The sequence below is a fragment of the Triturus cristatus genome, chromosome 8 (genome assembly GCF_964204655.1).
Source record: "Triturus cristatus chromosome 8, aTriCri1.1, whole genome shotgun sequence".
Lineage (NCBI taxonomy): Eukaryota > Metazoa > Chordata > Amphibia > Caudata > Salamandridae > Triturus > Triturus cristatus.
The window spans coordinates 69,729,880-69,752,588 of record NC_140591.1 but is presented as its reverse complement, the minus strand read 5'-3'; the positions used below and the strand labels follow the sequence as shown (position 1 = coordinate 69,752,588).

General features: G+C 44.9%; 1 protein-coding gene across 1 annotated transcript in view; it reads right to left on the bottom strand.

Annotated features, from left to right (window-relative positions):
* CFAP44 (cilia and flagella associated protein 44) overlaps positions 1-22,709 on the bottom strand; it is a 557,576-nt gene that overhangs the window by 25,141 nt on the left and 509,726 nt on the right. The window contains exon 38 of the mRNA XM_085621005.1: positions 1,477-1,678. Coding sequence (XP_085477131.1) covers positions 1,477-1,678 — 202 coding nt within the window. The remainder of the gene's footprint in view (positions 1-1,476; positions 1,679-22,709) is intronic.

Sequence of the window (22,709 nt, the reverse complement as noted above, 5' to 3'; positions counted from 1 at the left end):
CTTGGACAAGAGGTCAAGAAAATAACTGCCCAAGGAAAAATCATCAGTAAGGCTCAGAGATGAGCAAAAAAGCAGCCATTTAAACAGCTACAGGGAGGACAGAAGGTCACTAATGGAAAAGACAAAGTGTGTCGTTCAAGCGGTGGTCCGGGTCGCTGGAGGAGCGGCACCAGAGAGGAAGCCTCTAACTGGGACACCAATAGTGAAGATTTCCAAGAAGGTGGCATTAACATTTATTCATTATTAGCTGTAAGTTTGCACCCCTAGGGTGTAATGTGATATGACCCATAACCTGCCACTTAAAAGCCGTCTGTTTGTGGTCCAGTGCAGTGTGGTGCGATTCCAATGGGGCACTGTCCACGCGGCATTGGATTCTGTGCTTTAGTTGTATGACACGTGGTGTAGCTTTCTGTGTGGTCTGGCCAATGTAGATAAGATGCCAGGACCATCACATGGCATCTGACATTAGATGAGTTACAGTATGGTATGAATATTGGTGCTATGTTTGAATACCTTGGTGTCCGTAGTTTGGCACTGTTACTGCATAGAGCACATTTGAAATATTAGCACATTATCTCCAGCAAAAACACACATTCCTCAAAACATACGCAGACATATCTGCATTCTCAGACAAGCCAACAATTCGAATCAGATGACACTCAAATGCTCCAAATATTTCAAAAGAGGATCAAAATTAATTACTAAATCATGCCATTTTAAAAACATAACAAGCAACGTGTAATACAGCCCTTCATTGGTATCACTAGAATCCATCGATGCAAAAAAAGCCCTTATTACACAGCTGCAAGCGTACGCCTATGCTTGGTCATACTTTTCAAGTGTTTTGCCCGTTCACCAACATGTTAGACCTGCTCACATATGGTAAAAACCTGGTTTACAATGAATAGAGACTCCTGCTGTGCTTTCCTATGCATGACTACTCAGTCAAAATACCTCCTCAGCCTACATTCTCCCTGTGATTTGAACAGCAGCTGTGCACTCCCACTTCCACTGCAGCACTTGCACCTGAGCCTTTCAAGGTCCAGTTAGATGAAAAGGCAAGTCAAATGTTCATGAATTCCCCCAATCGGAGACCGTGCAAACATTCACTCATTTTTACTGGATTGCCTAAGCACAATGCTCCAATCCCTCCCTGTCAATGACTCCTGGTCAAAGTTCAAAACTGCAGGCGACTGGTCCAGTGCATAAACCCTGCACCCATGGGGTGCATGCATTCAAGTGTGCCTCACTTTTTGTGACTTAGAAGTGAAGTATGCATGTGTAAGCTAAGACTACCTCTTGGCCTAGAAGTGACTTACAGTTTGAGAAAGCATTCTGGATCAGGGCCGTATTTGGGTAGTAAGGAGTCGCCTCCTCAGAAACCCTGCAGCCTTGGCATTAAGGATCCAGTGAATCCACCCACTGAACCATAAGTACGAAAAATGATCAACTGCAGCCATATCTAGGAGTACTCACCCCGTATCTTGGTCTCCATCTCCCTCCGGTCACGGAAGAGCTGTTTGTGCCGCTGGCGGGCATCCTTGTACAGGTCTCGCTGCTGAGACTTCTCCACCTGCAGCTCCCGGATCCTCTGCTGAAGGCCTTCCAGGGCTTTGTTGGTGAAGACCAGAGATGCCGAGAGATCTCTTGGGATCTCACCGTTGATCACGTGTTCAACCTGAAAATGCCACAAAGCGAATGAGTCTCGGCCTCACCATGCCAAGTAAGCTGCCTCCAGCTTGTCATCTTCAGCAACTATAAAGGGACCCACAGTACATAGATTACACCAATGAAGGCCATTTTTCCAATTCCGCCAGGTAGTGTATCCTGAAATCGGTTAGATTGCGATAAATGCTTTTTTTTCTCTGCAAGTCACCGCAAATGACTTCTTTGCATTAGTTTTTGGGTGCAACATTGCTGGAAAAGTAACGATCACTGCTGTTACGTATATAATCTAGGATTATATTATGTTTTCAATGAGTAAAGAAATGTCACACTTATATCACCTTCACACTAGAGATAGTACTACATATATAACTAGTAAGAATAAAAATCCCAACTTTTGGCATCATGTTATGAGTGCATCCTACACCTTGGAGAAGTGAAGCAGTCACCTCCTGGGTGGTCTTAGCTCACTCACCTGGGTTGGTAGCTCTAACAATATTGACCCACTGCTCTACATGGAATCACTGCCCACCACTCCTGGTTCTGCCCAAACCTTTCCACCCCCTTCACTTCGCAGGGCGAAACAGACACGTGGCCCTGGGAATGCCATCTGCAGGGTACTGGATACTGGGGCCTGGGCATAGTGACAGGTCATATGGTCATTTTATCTCAGGGATGGACGGTACCAGAACATCTGAGCAAAACACTGTGCAACAGGAATATTGTATCCTTGAAAGTAGTTATAAAAATAACACACCATTGTTGTTCATAACAGACAATCTGCACCCAATCGGACAATATTTTTGTAAACGGTGTTTAGGATACACCAGGTCCAATTCATAAGCGGCCTTTTGTAGTCCATAAATTCGTACTACTGACGCACTACAAAATGCAATTCACAAAACTACGGCCAGAGACATCCTCCTTAACATCTCCTGTCTTTTCTGGGAAGAGATCTTTGCACACATAGGTGTACCATTTATCAGTAAATGTGTGAGGGACCTGGAGAGTGGATAAAAAATTACTACTAAATGGGAGAAGTTAGGGAACTCTAAGGGTGGGGAGGGTGGAAGGGTCAAGCACCACCAATGGATAATCACTGGTACTGAAACATACGGCCATAGACAATATTGGAGGCAAAGGAACTAATGTGAAAAAAAATTAATTAGTTTGACCTTATATACACACACATATATATATATATACATACATTATACATATACACTATATAAATTAAATTAGTTTGACCATATATATATATATGTACATACTTATACATATGTATTATCTACTGGCGGTCGCCAGTAGATAGTTATAGTTAGGACCGAGTTTCCATAGGAAATCAGAAAATTCTATTTTGAATAACTTTGGCGCCGGTTGACGAATCTTCGCAAAATTTTCAAAACTAATGGGGCGCTCCACTCAGCTCCTACCCTGAAAGTCTCGGGGTGATTCGTCAAGCGGGGGCCGAGAAAAAAGGGGGTCCCAAAATGCGTTTTCCCCATGCATTTTCCCATAGGACCTTTAGTCGAAGGTACAGCCCGAACGGCTGAACAGAATTACTTGAAATTTGGCAAAGAGGTAGTCCTCAGGTCAGGGATGTGCCTTTTGCATATATGGTGTCAATCTGTTCGGTAGTTCCTGAGAAAATTGCAGTTAAAAGTACATAAATATCTACAGCCGTGCACCGTGCCGTGCGCGAGCGTAATTCTGATTGGTGGTTACATGTCAGTCAACATTCGAATCGGTCGAAATCAGGAAGTGTCGGCTGCCATTTTGTGTGTCGCACTGAAAGAGAAAGGTGGAGAACGTGAAAAGGGGGCAGGGTAGAGAGTTCCTGACCCCCTAGCCTTTGTCAGGGGGTCCCTGAAGGATCCCGAAGGGTGAAAAAAACATTTTTTTTTTTTTTCAAAAAAGCGCTGGTTGCACACGGTGAAAAACCTTAAAAAAAATATATATATATATTAAAAATATAATAAAACATACTTAACTTAGCATTTAAAAAACCTTACAAATTCACTTAAAAAACCATAGGTTTCACACACGTTATAGTTAGGAAATAGCATTTAAAAAACCTTGCAAATTCACTTAAAAAACCATAGGTTTCACACATGTTATAGTTAGCTGGACATTTCACTTGTAAAAAACCAATGAAATTCTCTCGTTATAGTTAGTTCAGGTAACTATAACTCACGCGACCGCAATCCACTGCTGATGACGTAACATATTACATCACTGATGACATCATCCTGTGAATATGTGTCTTTCTGTAAAATAAATATTTTTTATATATGTATATCTAAAGGTTAATGGAAGAATAAATGGGTAAATAAGTCTCTAAATACAGTGATGTAATATGTGACGTCATCAGCAGTGGATTGCGGTCGCGTGAGTTATAGTTACCTGAACTAACTATAACGGGGGGATTTCATTGGTTTTTTTTACGAGTGAAATGTCCAGCTAACTATAACATGTGTGAAACCTATGGTTTTTTAAGTGAATATATATATATATATACGCACCAAAAGTTCCCACGTTGCTGGAGCCCAAGATCCTGCAGAGCGGCCTCACAAAGAATGGGCACGGGGCAGCCCATCAAAACATCACTGTAACACAAAGTAGTGAGGCCCATTGCTGCAAATGCCATTTATTTCTCAGGTACAGCAGCGCCTTATTACATCTTCTATCCCATCTTCTAACGTTTCGGCTAACTGCCTTGCTCACAGAAGGAAATGAATAACTTGCAGGTGTGGTGAGGCGCGCTTTTTCAAAGATGAAACACGTGACTGGTTTTTAGCTACTACAAGCCCCATAGTACATTGTGTTAATATTTCACAGTTCAAGCTGGAAGTCCTCCGATAGTCTTTACCTTGGTGGTACTTTTCTTTTAAACACAAGCACTGATCTTAATACGGGAAATACTGGAGTCAGTCGGGGGAGTAGAAACAGTGTTTGAATGCTGATTAAAATACGGACTTGAAAATCAAACACCACCCGCAGCACGATCATGACAGGAAATAATCCTGTCTGAATCTCTTCCTCGCGCCATATATATACATACATATACACATACGTCCATACATACTGAAAAAAATCACTAAAATTCACCACTTATAGTTATATCTAGTAACTATAACTTGTGCCCTGAGGTAAGTATAACTAGCGTCCCCACCACCCGCAGTCTTTTCATCAATAATGTTATTTCAAATGTTGCATTGATGTTATCAATAATGTCATGAGTGATGTAATATGTTGAGTAATTAGCTGTGCGTGGTGAGGGTGAAAATGTTTTTTTTTCTACTTTAAAACATGATGTCGTCGCTGAAACAACACTGCAGTTAGGCCTTGCGTCCAACCCCTGATGGCAGTCAAACCCAAGGAGCACACAGCCTTTGGCTGTGCACACTGTAGACTTGATGCAGCCCCCCCCTCCCAAAGCCATTTTAGGCCCCGGCGACCCCACTCCCTGTGGCCTGTTTTCCCTTTAAGGGGAGGGACGCACACGTGCCCCCTCCCTCAGCCACTTTGGGCCCTGCGGATCGCATCCTCCAGTGCCTTTGTTTTATATGTTAACGGTAGGCAGGCCACCCCAAGTCAACAGTAGCCCAGGCCAAAGGATATTTGTCAAGGGGAGGGGACACGCGGCCCACCCCTCTGAACCACAAGGGGCCCCAGGAACCTCATTCCTCAGGGTCTGTAAGAGGAGGGGGTTGAGCCAAGAGTGACCCCGGGGTCCCTATCCCTCAGGGTCAAAACATATCTTTTAAGCAGAAGGGGTGCACAACACCCCTCCACTAGCCAATATGGCCCCAAAGGGCCCTTTTGTTTTATAAATTGAAGGGGGTGTACAACTCCCCACCCCAAACCTATAGTGGCCACAGGGACCCCATGCCCCGGGGATCAAAATGTATCTTTTAAGTGGAGAGGGGTGCGCAACCACTATGGGCCCTGGGGGTCTCATCTTCTTTTTTTTTCAATTAAGGGGAGGGCGCACGGGATCCCCCTCCCCAAGCCTATGGTGGCCACATGCCTTCCCTATCAGCTTTCCAGCGAGCAGAAATATTTTTCTCCACCCGTGCTATTGCAGGCAGGGTACTGCTGTGTTCAGGATGTGGGCTTCCTGGGAAATAGTAATTGAGCAGGCCTCAGGAGATGGCTCGGGGGGACCCAGGCCCCTCTCCTCTTCAATTTTAGATCAGTACTGGGGGATGGGGTCCTCGGGGCCAATTAAAGCCCGGGGAGGCCGCATGCCTCCTCCCCCACTTAACTGATGAACCCGGGAGAGGGGGTCCCCAGGGCCATTTCGTGGCTTGTAGGGGGGTTGAGTGCCACCCTGCCCTAATAAGTTTTTTTGCACCAGGGGATGGAGGCAGTACTGGCCCTATTACGGGGGGCAATGCGCCCCCCTCACTTTTGTTTATACTTTGGCCCTGGGAGATGGGGTCCCTGGGTCATCAATGAGGCTTGGTAAGGGAGGCTATGTGCCCCCACTTTAGCAATTCACTGCAGCCGTCGGCCATTAAATTACTTTTTTGGGTATGCTCAATCCCACGGGAGTCCAGTGGGACTCTCAAGGGATCGTAGTGTTTTAAAAACAAATAGATATATATTTTGGCCACATGGGCCCTGGAGTTGTTGAGGGCAGTAATGGCCCTAGTGAGAAGATCATGCACCCGGCCCTTTTGTGTATACTTTGACCTCAGGAGATCAGATGCCTTGATGAGACTCTGGGAGTGGGGGGAGGGGGGAGGGGGGGGGGATAAACTCCTACTTTTGTAGTTCACTGCGGCACCTAGCAATTAAAAAAATAAAATTATGCTGCGATCCCACTGGAGCACCGGCTCGGGCTGTGTGGGTTAGAAAATGTTTTAATCCATGTAGATGTAGGAGGCTCACTATCCTGTGATACGTGAGTATCTTGCCTGCATATCTACATGGATTAAAACGTTTTTTAACTCACACAGCCCGAGCCGGTGTACTTCTCTTCCAGAATAGAAAAAGGAGAAAGTGTGGGTTTACATTTTCGGGAAGCCTCACTTCCAAAGGGCTCCTTGCGAGGCAACGTGGTGTTGCAGATATATATATATATATATATATATATATATATATATACGGTTGCCAGTAGTTAGTTAAAGTTAGAACTAGTTTCTATAGGAAAAGCATTTTTTGGTTTGCCAATAACTTTAGCGCCGTTTGATGTATCTTCATGAAACTTTCAAAACTAAAACGACACTCAGTTCAGCTGCTATCATGAAAGTTTCAGGGTGATCCGTCAAGCCGGGGCCGAGAACCAGGGGGTGCTTAAAAGCATGTTTTCCGCATGTTAATTCCCAAAGGACCTTTAGGCAGGGCGCCCTGGTGGTGCCCTGTGGGACAATGTTTGTTGTCGCCCCCCCCAATGACCACCTCTGCCACGGATTCCCTCACTAGCACCCTTTAACAGTGCCCCCCAAGTCTCCATAACCACTGTCTCTCGGATTCATTTCGTTTTATAACGCCACTCATACCAGTGTGAGGTGTAAGAGCACTTTACATCATACACACATTGCACAGAGCCAACCATATGTGTGTAAATCAGTGTATACGAAATGTTACATCAGACACGACAACAAGGTGCAGTGTAGCAGTGACATGTCATCAATACTGGTAGGCAATATAGTTTAGGAGTCCTTATTTTGGAAAAGCACAAATCCAGAATTTAAAACATAACATCATTGTTAGGGGTTCTCTTGAATAATAAAAAAGGAGCTCTCTTACAGAAGCAGTAACCCACTGACCTATTTACATTATATGCAGTTTGTTAGCTGTGTGGTACACGTTGTTAGCAGCAGGCATTTTAACCCTCTGCGCTACCTTAGAACTAGTCAAAACTTCCACTAGACAAACCTCTGGTCTCTTTCCAGGAAGGCGATTAATCACGGGAGATGTTTTGACATTTTAATTGATGCCTGAAAATTGCTGGAGGCCAGGAACGAGGCAGCAGGTGCTTTTAAGGTGATAATATACTTGCAAAAATGATGCTCCCACTCCGAGTCTGCGCCCGGTGCGGTGGCACCGATCACACAGCCATAGAGCCGGCCATGCCTTTAGGCACAATTACAGCCCAATCTACTGAACGGAATTACACCAAATTTGGCAGGAAGGTAGATGTTGGTTCAAGGAAGAGCCTTTATTGTGATTTGGTGTAAATCCATTCAGTAGTTGCTTAGAAAATGTAAGAAATTCCCAGTTGTATATATAGGGATGCTGTAGATCTGCGACCCCTCCTGATCTCCTGCTGAGATCTGATTGGTTGCCAACACTTCAAACCAGGAAGTGATGGTAGCCAAAGAAAACATTTTTGTAAAAATTTTCGGTGGGAGTCTCACATACATCTGTTTCCTCCAGTAAGCCCCAAACAGTGGGATTGCTGAGAGGTGGTCAGAGGTCACGCCCCCATTCTCCACCACTCTGCAAACCCGCCTCTCTGCGCACTGCTTATGGGGGGGTTGGAGGGTGAGGTCCTATTGCCTCCTGAGGGCCTCAGAAGTAAAGTGGACTTCTTCCCCAAGCAGCAGTTGTAGGAAGCTGGCTATGTATATACAATACCAAAAGTGAGGTATAGTGTGCACAGAGTCCAGTGGGTCCACAAAGGTAGGCAGAGGTAAAAGTAGATAACACTTTACTCTATTTGTGGCAGTGTGGGCGAGCAGTAAGGGTTTATCAGAGAGTAGTGTTAAGCATTTATTGTACACACTGAGGCAAGAAATGGTTTCACACACTCATAGACTGAACTCTGACCAATTTGTTTTGTATCAACATATTATTTAGTTGTATTTTATTTCTAGAACCAAGCCAGGCCTGGTACAGGTAAGTGTAATAGTACTTTGCAAGCATAATGCAGTTGAATACAAGTGAATGCAGTTGAATGCAATTGGTTTGGTTACAGGTAAGTCACTTGTTCATAAACAGTTGAAATTACATTTGAGCTACTATTGAACTTACTTTTTAAATTACTTTTCAGATTACTTTTCTTACTCAGTGTGGTATACCTAAATACCACACTGGGACATTTCCTAGATACATTTAAGTAATGCAATTTGTTGTCAAAACACACTTGTATTACGTTCATAAATTTCCAACTCTACACAGAACGTTTTTCACAGAAAAGCAGTCAATGCAATCCTATGGGAGGAAATTAAGTTAAGTACTTGGTTTTCGGAGTTGGGTTTCTGGGGTTAGAACCAGGCTTCCCCCAGGGTCAAGGATGCACTTTAAGAGAACCCTCAGTGGCACAAGGGCGGCCGGGTGCACAGTGCTGAAGCCCAATGTTATCCATTGCTGAATAGGGGGCCTCCGTTTGGTGGCTGCTCACGAGCAGGCCACAAGGTTGTGGGAGCAAAGCTCCTGGAATTAAGCTCAGGGCAAAGGGGGTTCAGGTTAGCACACACTGGGCACCCATAGCGGCACAGGGGCAACCGGGTGCAGGATGCTCTTTTGGCGTCGGATGCACTTTGTCCGGAAACTTGTGGTAGGTCAGGGATCACCAGATCCCAGGTCAGGATCGCCGTGGTTGGGCCACTTGAACTCAGGCCGCGTCAGGTGCAGAGTGGTGAGACTCGCAGATTTGGCCAGAGCCAGAGTCTGTTGTTGAGCAAATCTGGTGACACAGGAGACAAAGTCTGGTTGGGGAAGGCAGGGCTGGTCCTCCGGATTCTGTGGGACTGCTGGCTGCAAGACACACTGGGATTTCGCTGGAGCAGGTCGAGGTCGGGACAGGCCAATAGGGATGGGGCCAAGTCAGTTGGTGTCCTCCTCTTCTTCCTTCAGCACTGCTCTTTGGTCCTTCTTTCTTCTTGTCTGAGGAGGCAAGGTTCAGGGTTGCCACATAATACTAAATTTAGGGACGTTTCAGGTAGGTAAAGGTTGGGACCAATAGGTCCCTTCCTTGGGGCGGGTACACTCCCTATTATGCCTCCTTCCAGTGGGAGGGGGCTTTAGCCTCACTCTGGTTGGCTGGGTCCCCCCATCTTCAAGATGGCGGGGACTGAGACTTGTGCTTCGCCTCGCCTCCCCCACCTAAGGGGTGGTCTTGGCAAAGGTGGGCACACCTCTCCTCCTATCTGGGTTTTCCCGCAGATTCTCCCTCCCAAAGTGGGGGACTGAACTGGTGGGGGGCCAGTTGCTGGGAGCAGCTAGGGGCTAGGTTAGCTTACAAAGGTGGCAAGCCTTTGAAGCTTCCCCTTCGTGGACCCTGCGCATCCTGGGGGGCAGGCTTGGCACCTCAACCCAGAATGTTCTTTGTTTCAGGGCCCGAGAGCAGCAGGGTCTTGACTCAGGGGTCCAGAAACATGTCTAGTGGAGGCAGCTGGCAAGGACACTCGAGTCAGGTCGTTTTTCAGGGGGCATCTTTAAGATGCCCTCTGAGTGCATTTTTCATTAAATTCCACACTGGCATCAGTGTGGGTTTAACGTGCTGAGAAGTTTGATATTAAACTTCCCAGATTTCCAGAAATCTATTATGATGCTGTCGAGTTTGTAATGACAAACACCCAGACCATATACTCTTTATGGCTTTCCTGCACTTACAATGTCTAAGACTGGACTTAGACACTTTAGGGGTACAGGGCTCATGCACCTTTACCATCAACAGTGGTATAGTGCACCCAGCTAGAGGGGTGGCTTACCTATGCCATGCAGTGGATTGTAGGCATGGCAAACAGGGATGTGGGCCATGTCAACTCTTCACTTTGCTCTGCACCATAAAGCTCAGCCTGCAGTGTGTGTGTGTAAAGGTACTGGGCTTCTAAGGGTGGCACAATACGTACTGCAGCCCTTAGGGGCCTTCCCTGGTCACAGTGCGCTTAGTACCCATGGTACCTTTTAGAAGGGACTTACATGTAGACAGAGAGTTGCCAATTGCGTTTACAGCAGTACAGTTTTAGGGAAAGAACATAGGCCCTGGGTACCTGGTTGTCAGGAACCCAGGGCACACTCAGTCAAAGAGCATCAACATCAGGCAAAAAGTGGGGGGCAACAATGCAAAAAAGGGCACTTTCATACAGCAGTGCACCAGGAGGCACGTTTGCAGAGTGGTGGAGAAAGGGGGCATGGCATCTGATGACCTCTCAGCAATCCAGTTGTGTGGGTCTTACTGGAGGTAACAGGAGGGGTAGTTGCCCCCCCCAAGGAAACTCAATAGCCAAAGGGACTTCATACCCCTACTAGTGCGCCAGGACGTGCGTCTGCAGAGTGGTGGAGAAAGGGGGCATGGCTTCCTACCAGGTCTCAGCAATCCCACTATGTAGGACTTACTGGAGGTAACAGGAGGGGTATTTGGCCCCCAACGACGTCCTTGGGGGCCAACTACCCCTTCTGTTATCTTCAGTAAGTCCTACACAGAGGGAGATCTTCGGAGGCCAAGCCCCCTTTCTCCATCACTCTGCAAACGCGGCTCATGATGCATATTGGTTGGGAGATGAAGTCCAGTTTACTCCTGAGGGACCTTGGGGGTCAAGAAGCACTCTTGGTACCTCCTGTAAGTCCTAAACAACAGGATTCCTGAGAGCAGGTCAGAGGTTCAGCCCCCTTTCTCCACCACTCTGCAAACGCAACTACTAGTTAAAAAACCATAGAAATTCACTGAAAAAAACAGAGGTTACAGGGATGTTTTAGTTAGCAATTAGCATTTAAAAACCTTAGAAATTCACTGAAAAAAACAAAGGTTACAGGGGCATATTATTTAGCAAATCAAATTTTTTTAAAACCTTAGAAATTCAGTGAAAAACCCAAAGGTTACGAGGACGTTATAGTTAGGCTCAGATTTCACTTGTACTAACCAGTAAAATTCGGCAGTTATATTTACCTGAGCTAACTATAACTCATGCCCCTGCAACCCACTGCTTATGACCTCATACTACATGGTCAGTAACATCACTGATGACATCTCAAATGATATCACTGATGACATTGCTGATGACACCATCTAGTGAATGTAAGTATTTTTAAGAGTTTATGATTGTTAAACATATATACTAAGGTACGACAAAAGTTACAGTAGTATACCAGTGGCAGTATTACAATAAGTACCCCGGGGGTGCAACGGCATTCGTGCCTGCTTTGCGTGCCCCCAGGGCATTTTGGTATTACAGAAGGGAGCCCAGACACTCGTGCATCCCCTTCAGTAATGCCGATAGTGCTGGCGTATCTTTTGCATAGTGGCGTGCCCTATGCAAATGAGGGAATTCCTTTGCCTCTGCACCTGCTCCATATTACAGATGCGGGCGCAGAGGCAAAGAAGCTCTCAGGGGTGCTCTATAGTGCCACCTTCTAGGCACTGTGAGTTCGCCCCCTGAGAGCAGCCTTGTGGAGGAGAGAAAGGGGGTCCTATAGACCCCCCAGGCATACCCATGCAGGCGGGTGAAGTCAGTGACTGCACCCGTCTGCAAGGGGATATCTAATCCCCTTTAAAAGTTCAGGCGGGTTACTGCCTGCACTGTGAAAACACAGGGCGGCTGCCAGCAGCCGCTACGTGCTTTCATAGGAATGTGCTGCCTAGGGGAACAGAGCGAGTTTGCGGCTGCCCTGGGGGCAGCGCATACACCGTAACAGGGCGTATTGTCATTGTCTGCGCCTGGCACACCTTTTAAAAGGTGCGCCTGACACAAACAATGACACTGCGTAATAAGGCCCCAGGTGTATTACTAATGAGTGATACTACTTTTAATTTATATCATGTGAGTGCTGTGTGACTGTATGTATCCTTGTGCGTATTGGTGTGTGAGTAGCTGTATGGGTGTATAAGTGGTTGTGAGTTAAATGCTGTGTGAGTGGCTGTATTGATGAGTGAGTGGGTGTGTCAGTGGCTTTTTGGGTGAAGGAGTGACGGTGTAAGTGGCCCTATCAATGGCTAAGTGGATGTGTGGTGACAGTATGGGTGAGTGAGTGCGTGGGTATCTGAATGGCTATATGAGTGAGTACATGGGTGAATGAGTGACTGAATAGGTGTTTTGTTAAGTGACTTCTTGTGCGAGGGACTGTATTGGACAGTGACAGTCTGTGTGAATGAATGGGTACAGCCATTCACACAGACACTCACTGTGAATACAGGCATGTGTGAGTGCTTGTATGGATGTGTGAATGGATATGTAAGTGGTTGTGTGAATGAGTGTGTGAGGGCTTGTATGGGTGGGTGAGTGGCTGTTTTGAGAGGCTGATTTGGTGTGTGACTTTGTAGTAAATAAGTGGTTGTGTGAGTAGCTGTATGGGTGAGTGTGTGGTTATGTGACTGGCTGTATGGGTGAATAACTGGTTGTATGAGTGGCTGTAATACTAGACCCATTGAGTATTATGCACATAACAAGATGTTAATGGATCTTACAAAATTCTGTCTGGAAAATAACTATTTAACTATTTTTTGTTTAACCAGCTGGTATACCATCAGGTAAGAGGCGTAGCTATGGGGGCGAGCTTTTCCCCTAGCTACGCCTGCTTACATATGGGATGGTGGGAGAGGATGATTTTAACTACACAGTATGAGGACATTATGACACAGAATATTGTCAAGTGGGTCCGTTATATAGATGACCTTTTTGTGGTTTGGCGTGGGGATAGAGGCAGTGCGGAAGAGTTTATATCCAAATTGAATATCAATGAACTCAATCTGCACTTTACCCACAACATTAGCGACAATTCTATTACCTTTCTAGATGTTGAGGTATTTGTTACTAAAGGTAGGTTAAAAACTAAACTCCATCATAAACCAACTGCCGGCAACACCATATTCCATTCAACAAGCTTCCACCCAAAACATACCATCTGCAGCATTCCCTACGGCGAAATGCTCAGAATCCGTAGAATATGCAGCAGGGAGGAAGATTTATCAGAGGCACAGGAGGAGTGCAAGAAAAGATTTCTAGAAAGAGGCTATTTAACCCGTGTAGTAGATGACGCAATCAAACAAACAAGATCATAATCCCGCAACAGCTTGTTAAACAAATCACCACGAGATAACAATCAGACCCACAAAACAGTAGACCAATCGAGCGGTAGTCCAAGACTTATCCTCACATACAACAAACAAAAGGATAGTCTAGCCAATATACTGAGAAAGAATTGGCGTCTGATTTTAAGTGACCCCATATTAGATGAGAAGATGTCACACACTCCAACAATCACCTATGGAAGGGCCCCAAGTACCCAAGAGACGTAGTGGTTAAGAATATCCCCGAGAGCAAAATAGCCAGTAACTGGCTAACTAACTTCCGGGGTTTTTTCAAATGTTCTAACTGTAGAGCTTGTAAATATGGAATGAATAAAACCACCTTCATTTAACCCTTTAAGGAGAAGCCCCACATAATTGACAAGTGGTTCACCTGTAAATCGGAATTTGCCGCTTATGTGCTGGAGTGCGCTTGTGGACTGCGGTATGTTGGCAGTACAAAACTGCAAGTCCACAAGAGAGTGCTCCAGCACATAACCAATGAAGATCCAAATTACCCTGTGGCACATCACTTCAGAGAGGTCCATGAGAAAGATCTGGACAAACTGAAGTATTACGTCATAGACACCATGCCACCACTTTAACGAGGAGGTAACAGGGAGGCCATTCTTAGACGTCTTGAGACCAAATACATTTTAGAATTGGATAGCAAGAGTCCGAATGGTTTATATACAACTGAGGATCTACACACCTGGTTATAAATTGTTCGCTCTCCATTGCTAACCTATTTTTAGTTTCATTTGAGCACAGCGCTTAGCGCGTACAGCGCGTTTGGTGATTGGAACTGCTGGTTATTGGCTTTTTAAATTCCCTCGTTCTATATTTAATTAAAATTTACGTTTAGAATTATACCCTGTTTTTAAACATCGGTCCCTTGCCTGCACTATAATTCTGTGACTCACCGCTGTTGGGCGGGCCCACTTCCCTGTTTTACTTAGGACGTTAGGCGGCCATATTGGGAGTGTTCCTGCCGGCGCCAGCGTGTAGGCCGGACGCTCTAGCTGTCCGAAGGACGATAGACGTCCTTATAAGGGAGTCATGCAGACGCGCAGCGGATTCGCGCAGCGGGGTCGCCGTACTCCCGCCGGAGTTACGCCTGAGTTCAGCCCGTCTGCGCCCGTCCGCGCTGAGGACGGGCTGTTGGTCGGGCCGGACCCGGGTACCCCTCAACACTTCCAACATGTAGTGAGGGAATATTCCCTACGGGAGATGCTAGCTCTTAGACCATTGCCTTTAGCGTGTCACCTTTGCCTGTCTCCGGAGGACTTGCGACGTTCTTCTATCTGTCTTACTTGTGGGGCGGTGTTTCGTCCTTCTTCCTCTTGTAGGACGACACCTAAAACCGCTCCATTATCGCAGACTGCTACTCAACCTAGAAAGGGTTTCCTGATTAATGCTAGGTCGCTCATTAAGAATAACATAGCGTTCCATGAGTTTGTGAACGATAGGCAACCTGATTGGGTATTCGTGACAGAAACTTGGGCATCCGACTCTTCTGGTCATGACTTCATATTGGCGATACCTGAGGGTTTTACGCTATATAGACAGGACAGATTAGGACATAGGGGGGGAGGGTTGGCAATTCTTTGTAAAGTTTCATTTTTCTGTTCTATAAAAACCCTGTCTGAGCCCTCGGACTCCTTTGAGGCTCTGTATTTTTTCATTTCGTGTTCTTCCACAGTCTCTTTTACTGGCATTCTTGTTTATAGACCGCCTGGTCCTAGAGCCAGCTTTTGCTCCGAGCTATTTCGAATCCTGGAGCCCTATTTTGGCAAATCACATATTACCATTCTTGGGGACCTAAATTTCCATTTGGACGATCTGGGAGCCAAGGACACCTCTCAGTTGATGGACTCGCTGGAAGCCTGTGAGTTCATTCAGCTAAAAAGTTCAACTCATCGGGCTGGTCATATATAGACTCTCTGTTGGTTCCCCCATGCCTTTGGCCTGGTCGGACCATTTGGCAGTACCCCTAGAATTTGCATCTTCTGCTGAAGAGCCCCGTAATTTTGCCACCAGTAATAGAGGTCTGAAAAGAAGATATAGGAATATCACTAATCAAGCCCTTGTTCCTTTTTTAAGAGGCTTTGAGACTTCGTCTTCGCGAGATGCGGATGAGGCGGCTCAACAACTTGCCAATTCTATTACCATAGCGGTTGATGCGCTAGCCCCTGCCTCTTTGCGGTATGTGGCTCGGCGGAAACCCTCAGCGCCTTGGTTCACGGAGCCTTTAAGACTCTTAAGACAAACTTGTAGAACTAAGGAGTGAAAATGGCGTAAGTCTTGGGATCCCTCTGATAGAAAGGATCATAAACTGATGCTACGAGAGTATAAAGTTAGAGTGATCAAAGAGAAGCAGGAGTTTTTCTCGAACCCGACGACCTCTCTTTCCTCGTCTAAAGAGCTGTTTAAGATCATGGATTCTCTATGCTCCCTTCAGGTACCCGATCGAGTTGTGGGCTCACAGGAGCTATGTAATAACATCTCCGAGTTCTTTTATAAGAAAATCTCGGACATTCACCTTGCCTTAGAAACTCAGAGGAATACGTTAGATGATCTCTCCCTTCTCGATATTAAGGTCTCAGAATCATGGATGAGAAATCCAAATAAGACTCTCACCCACTTTCCGCTGCTTTCCCTGGAGGGGCTTAATCTCCTGTTAGACAGGACTAAGTCTGCCTCTCCTGTGGATCCCTGTCCCCTGAAAGTTCTAAAGGACTGCAGGGATATCCTCTTGCCTCCGTTGCTGGAAGTGATGAATGGGGCAGTGGCCCAGGGTATTTTCCCCTCGGCCTGGAAAAAGGCCATAGTGAAGCTTCTTCTTAAAAAATCTTCCCTCGATCCTGGAGTGTTGAAGAATTTTAGACCTATATCCCTGTTACCTGCTCCCGCAAAGATGCTTGAAGCCCACCTAAACCTCCACCTATCCACTTTTCTTGATTCCTCTGAGGTTCTGGATAGTTCTCAGCATGGATTCAGGAAATCTCATAGCACAGAATCTGCCCTGACTATGGTGGTTAACAACATCCGTCGTAAGGTTGATCTTGGTCAGACGACTATTTTGGTCCTGCTGGATCTCACTGCAGCGTTCGATACCCTGTCTCCCTCTACTTTAACATCTCGGTTAAGGGAGGCAGGGGTGGTAGGACCGGCTTTAAGTCTTCTTGACTCTTTTTTACATCTCAGAGAGCAAAGAGTCATGCTTGGAGAGTTCCTCTCCCCTGCTAAATCTTTGCAATGGGGGGTTCCCCAGGGGTCGGCCTTAAGTCCGACTCTATTCAACATCTATGTGGCCCCCCTTGCTAGATTAGTAAGATCGCAGGGGATGGAGGTAGTGTCCTACGCCGATGACACGCAAATCATGGTGTCCCTAGCCCACTCTGTTAGTGTATCTGCATCTGGCTTCAGGTCCTGCATGCAGATGGTGGCGGAGTGGATGATTCTAAACTCCCTAAAACTGATTGCCGACAAAACAGAGGTCCTGATCTTCGGTAAGGACCAGGACATTTGGTCTAGTGAGTGGTGGCCTATATCTTTAGGAACTTGCCCCACTCCTTCCCAATCGGCTAGGAATCTCTGCGTCATTTTTGATACCTCGCTGTCCATGAATCTTCAGGTCAACAGGACGGTGGCCACTTGTTGGGGAGTCATTAGGATTCTTAAAAGAATCCTTCATTATCTGTCCCCTCAGGCACGTAAGCAGACCATGATTGCCCTTGTAGGCTCTAGGTTAGATTACTACAACGCATTGTATGTGGAGTCCAATAAGTACCTTATCCAGCGCCTTCAGGTTGTGCAGAACGCGGCCGCCAGATTTGTTTTGGCACTTCCAAAGGATTCTTCCGTAACATTGGCCAGGAAGAACCTGCATTGGCTCCCTATCCATTTTAGGATTTCTTTTAAACTTCTTTGTCTTACTTATAGAGCTCTTCTGGCTGGCCCTTCAGATGCTTTGGGGTCCTTGTTGACCCGCTACAATCCCAGTAGGCGTCTTCGCTCCTCAGACTCCAATCAGTTGGTAGTCCCTCGCTCCAAGAAGTTCAGATGGGGTAGCAGAGCTTTTTCCATCGCTGCTCCGCTACTATGGAATACTCTCCCTTTGGAGATTAAGTCCCAACCCTCTCTGGCCCTTTTCAGGAAAGCTCTTAAGACTTGGTATTTTATAAAGGCCTACCAGTAAGTTCCTTCATCTTTCTACTCAGTTAGCTTTATTTGGTTAGGCGCCTTGACGCCCATTGGGCTTAGTAGCGCGGTATAAGTCTGAATTCATTCATTCATTCGTAAAGGCCCATATGAATATGACTATTTAAATTTCCATTAAAAGTCAGCACAAAAGAGATACCCGACAATTCAAGCAGTAAATGGATGAGTTATAGATACAAACATTACCTAATAGGACACTAATTAGGTATTCCCTTCGCTAAGCCTTCTTCCTACTTACTTTGTTTCCCCATTCTGAGCTACCGAGGAGTTCCGATTTAGGCCTCCTATGGCAAGCTGAACAAATTTTGTCACTTGATGCACTTTATGTACAGGGTTTTTTAGTCAGACACCACAAAGGGAGTACAACCTTTATTTGTAGTTCTTAGCACTTTTTAAAGATATTTGGTTTTAACAGATTGTGGGAACAGGATACATTTTCACTGTAGTAAATTTAAATACAGGGCATGTGTAGAAGAAATAAGGTTTTATAATGCATAGTTTGCACAGATGGAGCAGACCATTCAGGAGCGTTATTTGCACATTATATCAATTGTTTACAATATTTTACAACAGTCAGGAAATATTGTGGACATCATGTATTCATACACATAGTACTCCGATTATTGTACATGATGCTCAATGCAACAAGGTATTTATACCGATATTTTTGCATAGTTTGCACATTATATCATTGTTTACAACTTTTTACAAATTTTGATAATTATTGTAGATATCATGTATTAATACAGATAGTGCGAGTATTGCACATGGCTCCCATGTCAAGGTCAATTTATTTATACTGATTTTATAGTGAAATTATGCACAGGAGAATCGATTTGGGCCAAAGATTATGAACATCATACTGCCCCATTTTGCATATGCTAAGAGAACTGTACATAAGATTACTGATTACAGTCATTAATTTCCTGTATAACTTGAGACACAACTGTGATAATGCTGTGAAGAAAACAAACGGGCAGACTGTTTTCAGTTGTTACTTGCACTGGCACTTTAAATAGTGGGGGAAGTATGGGTACGTCATGTGATCAAGTCCTCTAGGGGCTGAAACGCGTCATGGAGGCTGAGCAGGTTTCTAAATAAAGAAATTGCACGCAGTTAAGGGGTGTCCGTTCCCTTTCTGATACCAGTGGCAGGGAATCGACTAGAAGTGGTATGGTGGATATATGTATACATATATATGTATACATATATGTATATATATGTATATATTTATATATATATGTATATATATCCACATACATATGTATATATATACATACATATATATATATATTGCACTAACTCGTCTTCAACTTCTCCTGCTTTCAAGAACAAACGAGCGTGGACCCAGGTATCTTGTGCATATATTTATTCTGCCAAATCCGCCATTACGCGTTTCGGGCAATCCCGCCCTTGATCACATATATGTATATATATATATATATATATATATATATATATATATATATTTACAAAAAAAAACATATGTTTCAGGGACGTTATAGTTACAAATTATCATTTTAAAAACCTTTGAAATTCACTGAAAAAACCATAGGTTTCAGGGACGTTATAGTTACAAATTAGCATTTAAAAAACCTTTGAAATTCACTGGAAAAAACCATAGGTTTCAGGGACGTTATAGTTAGTTGCACATTTCACTCGTACAAAACCATAGAAATTCGGACATTATAGTTAGTAGAGCTAACTATAACTCGCGCCCCCGCAATGCACTGCTGATGACGTCACATATTAAATCACTCCTGACATGGTCAGTGACATCACTGATGACATCTCAAATTACATCATCCAGTGAATGTGTGTTTTTGTAAACTTTAAATATATTTTATATATGTTAATGCCAAGGTGTATTGAAGAATGAGTTGGTGTATAAGTGTCTGGGTGGAGGATTTAATGGGTGTGTGACTAACTGTATAAGTTAGTGATTAAATGTCTCTTACTGAATGCATGGGTTAGTGACTAAACTGTGTGAATGTCTGTATCAGTCTCTCAGTTGTTGTATAAGCTGCTGCATGGGTTGATGATTAGGTACATGACTGTCTATATGGCTGACTTATTGGTAGCATAAGTATTGGTATGGGTGGCTCAGTGTTTGTGTGTGTAGGTGGGTAGACGGTGTGTAACATTCTGCCAACATGTGTGAGTGACTAATTTACTAGGTGTATGGGGTTCAATAGTGCATGTGGAAATAGCTGTTTTGGTGAGTGTGTGTGTATCACTGTGTTGGAGAGTGAATGTATATCTCACTGGTATATGTGTGAGTAACTACATATGTCAAAGGCAGTATATGTGAGTATTGGAGTATATAAATGACTATGTGATAGTGAGTAATTGTGAGAGTGGCTGTATAAACGAGTGTGCGCTTGTGTCAGTGATTGTAGAAGAGAGTCAGTATATGTTACTATTTGTATGAATAGGTTAGATACTGAATGTATAACTGTATAGGTGAGTAAACAGCAGTGTTATAGATTCTTTACATGAATAGCTACGTGTGTCAATAGCTCTATGGATGAGTGACGGTGTATGAGTGTTTGTATAGGTGTATGAGTATATATAATAGTGCTATATTGATGAGTGAGTGCATGTATGAGTTACTGTATGGGTGAATGAATGAATGTGTATAACTAGGAAGTAGTCAGTGGGTATATAGTAACTGCTATTGATTTGTCTATGGTTTAGAAAATGGTAGTCAATATTTTAGAGTGGGTGTATCAAAGGTTATATTAGGGTGTGAAGAGGTGCATCAAATTATCACGTGGATGATGTCATCAGTGATGTCATTTGAGAAGTCATCAACGATGTCACTGACCATGTCATGAGTGATGTAATATGCGACGTCATCAGCAGTGCATTGCGGGGGCGCGAGTTATAGTTAGCTCTACTAACTATAAAGTCCAAATTCTATGGTTTGGTACGAGTGAAATGTGCAACTAACTATAACGTCCCTGAAACCTATGTTTATTTTTTTTAGGGAAAAAAAAAATATATATATATATATATATATATATATATATCTCCCAAAGATAGCCCTTGCAATCAAGACGCACTCCCCCAGTCAGTAGGAATCACCTTTATTAATCCAAGGCAGCAGGGTTACATCTCCGCTTATTCTGTCCAGTTTGTTAGTGCCTGACGCGTTTCAGTGCATTCCCGCACTTTCATCAGAGGCAGGGTTCAGAGTGCACGCTTCAGGCTCCCACAGTTTCCCCTCGTGTTCCTCTCCTTATTATTAGCACCAGGTGTGCCGTTTTTTTTCAATCCCGTTTTTTATGCTGTTGCAAAGCACGATGGGCACTGTAGTCCATTATTGCCAAATTTAAAACCTCCAGTGGTTGTGTGTCTCTGAATAAATTTCTCTGGACCAGTGAAAGCCCTCCAGTGGGCCAAAGGGCTGTAAACTTGCTCCCCCAGTACATGGAACCAACTGCGTCGTCCTTTGGCGCCTGAATGTTCAGGTCCGACGATCCCCTTCAATGCTTCCAGGGCGGCGCGTACTTGTACGGCTGGGCTCGCCGTATGTAATCTCTCCCAAAGATAGCCCTTGCAATCAAGACGCACTCCCCCAGTCGGTAGGAATCACCTTTATTAATCCAAGGCAGCAGGGTTACAGCTCCGCTTATTCTGTCCAGTTTGTTAGTGCCTGACGCGTTTCAGTGCATTCTCGCACTTTCATCAGAGGCAGGGTTCAGAGTGCACGCTTCAGGCTCCCACAGTTTCCCCTCGTGTTCCTCTCCTTATTATTAGCACCAGGTGTGCCGTTTTTTTTCAATCCCGTTTTTTATGCTGTTGCAAAGCACGATGGGCACTGTAGTCCATTATTGCCAAATTTAAAACCTCCAGTGGTTGTGTGTCTCTGAATAAATTTCTCTGGACCAGTGAAAGCCCTCCAGTGGGCCACAGGGCTGTAAACTTGCTCCCCCAGTACATGGAACCAACTGCGTCATCCTTTGGCGCCTGAATGTTCAGGTCCGACGATCCCCTTCAATGCTTCCAGGGCGGCGCGTACTTGTACGGCTGGGAGAAAAAAAACGGCACACCTGGTGCTAATAATAAGGAGAGGAACACGAGAGGAAACTGTGGGAGCCTGAAGCGTGCACTCTGAACCCGGCCTCTGATGTAAGTGCGAGAATGCACTGAAACACGTCAGGCACTAACAAACTGGACAGAATAAGCGGAGCTGTAACCCTGCTACATTGGATTAATAAAGGTGATTCCTACCCACTGGGGGAGTGCGTCTTAATTGCAAGGGCTATCTTTGGGAGATATATATATATATATATATATATATATATATATATATATATATATATATATATATCTAGAAAACTCCTTTACAAGAAGAGAGCAGAGGCCGCACAGGGGAAAATCAAGGAAGCCCTTTATTTTAATATAGTGGCGAATGCATTTCGGCATATATCTGCCTTCTTCAGCGCCCAAGAATTCAGGAGGCTTCCCTTCGCTTTGTTGGAGTCCTGCCGCCCTTTTATTTGTTCGAGCGGGCTTCGCCCCCAGGAATGTCCGCTCACCTGTTGCCAGTCCTCGGATCTCTAATGGACTGCAAAGCCCAGAATGCGCTGTAATTCTTCCAGGTAAGTGATGCATGGGGGTAATTCTGCCAAATGGTTGCGCAGGATACAGAGTACTGTGCGAAGATTAAAACCATTTTCCTGCTTGTATTGATATTGAAAAGCGCCTCCTCGGGTCACAAACCGCTTCAGCCTCTAAGTTCAGGTGTCCGATCCACGGGGGCAGAATGACAGTGCATGCCGCCCTACATGAGGTGAAATACCTCACAACCGCTCTTTTCTCTTCCCAAACATTGAGGCGGGCCCAGACCATCCGA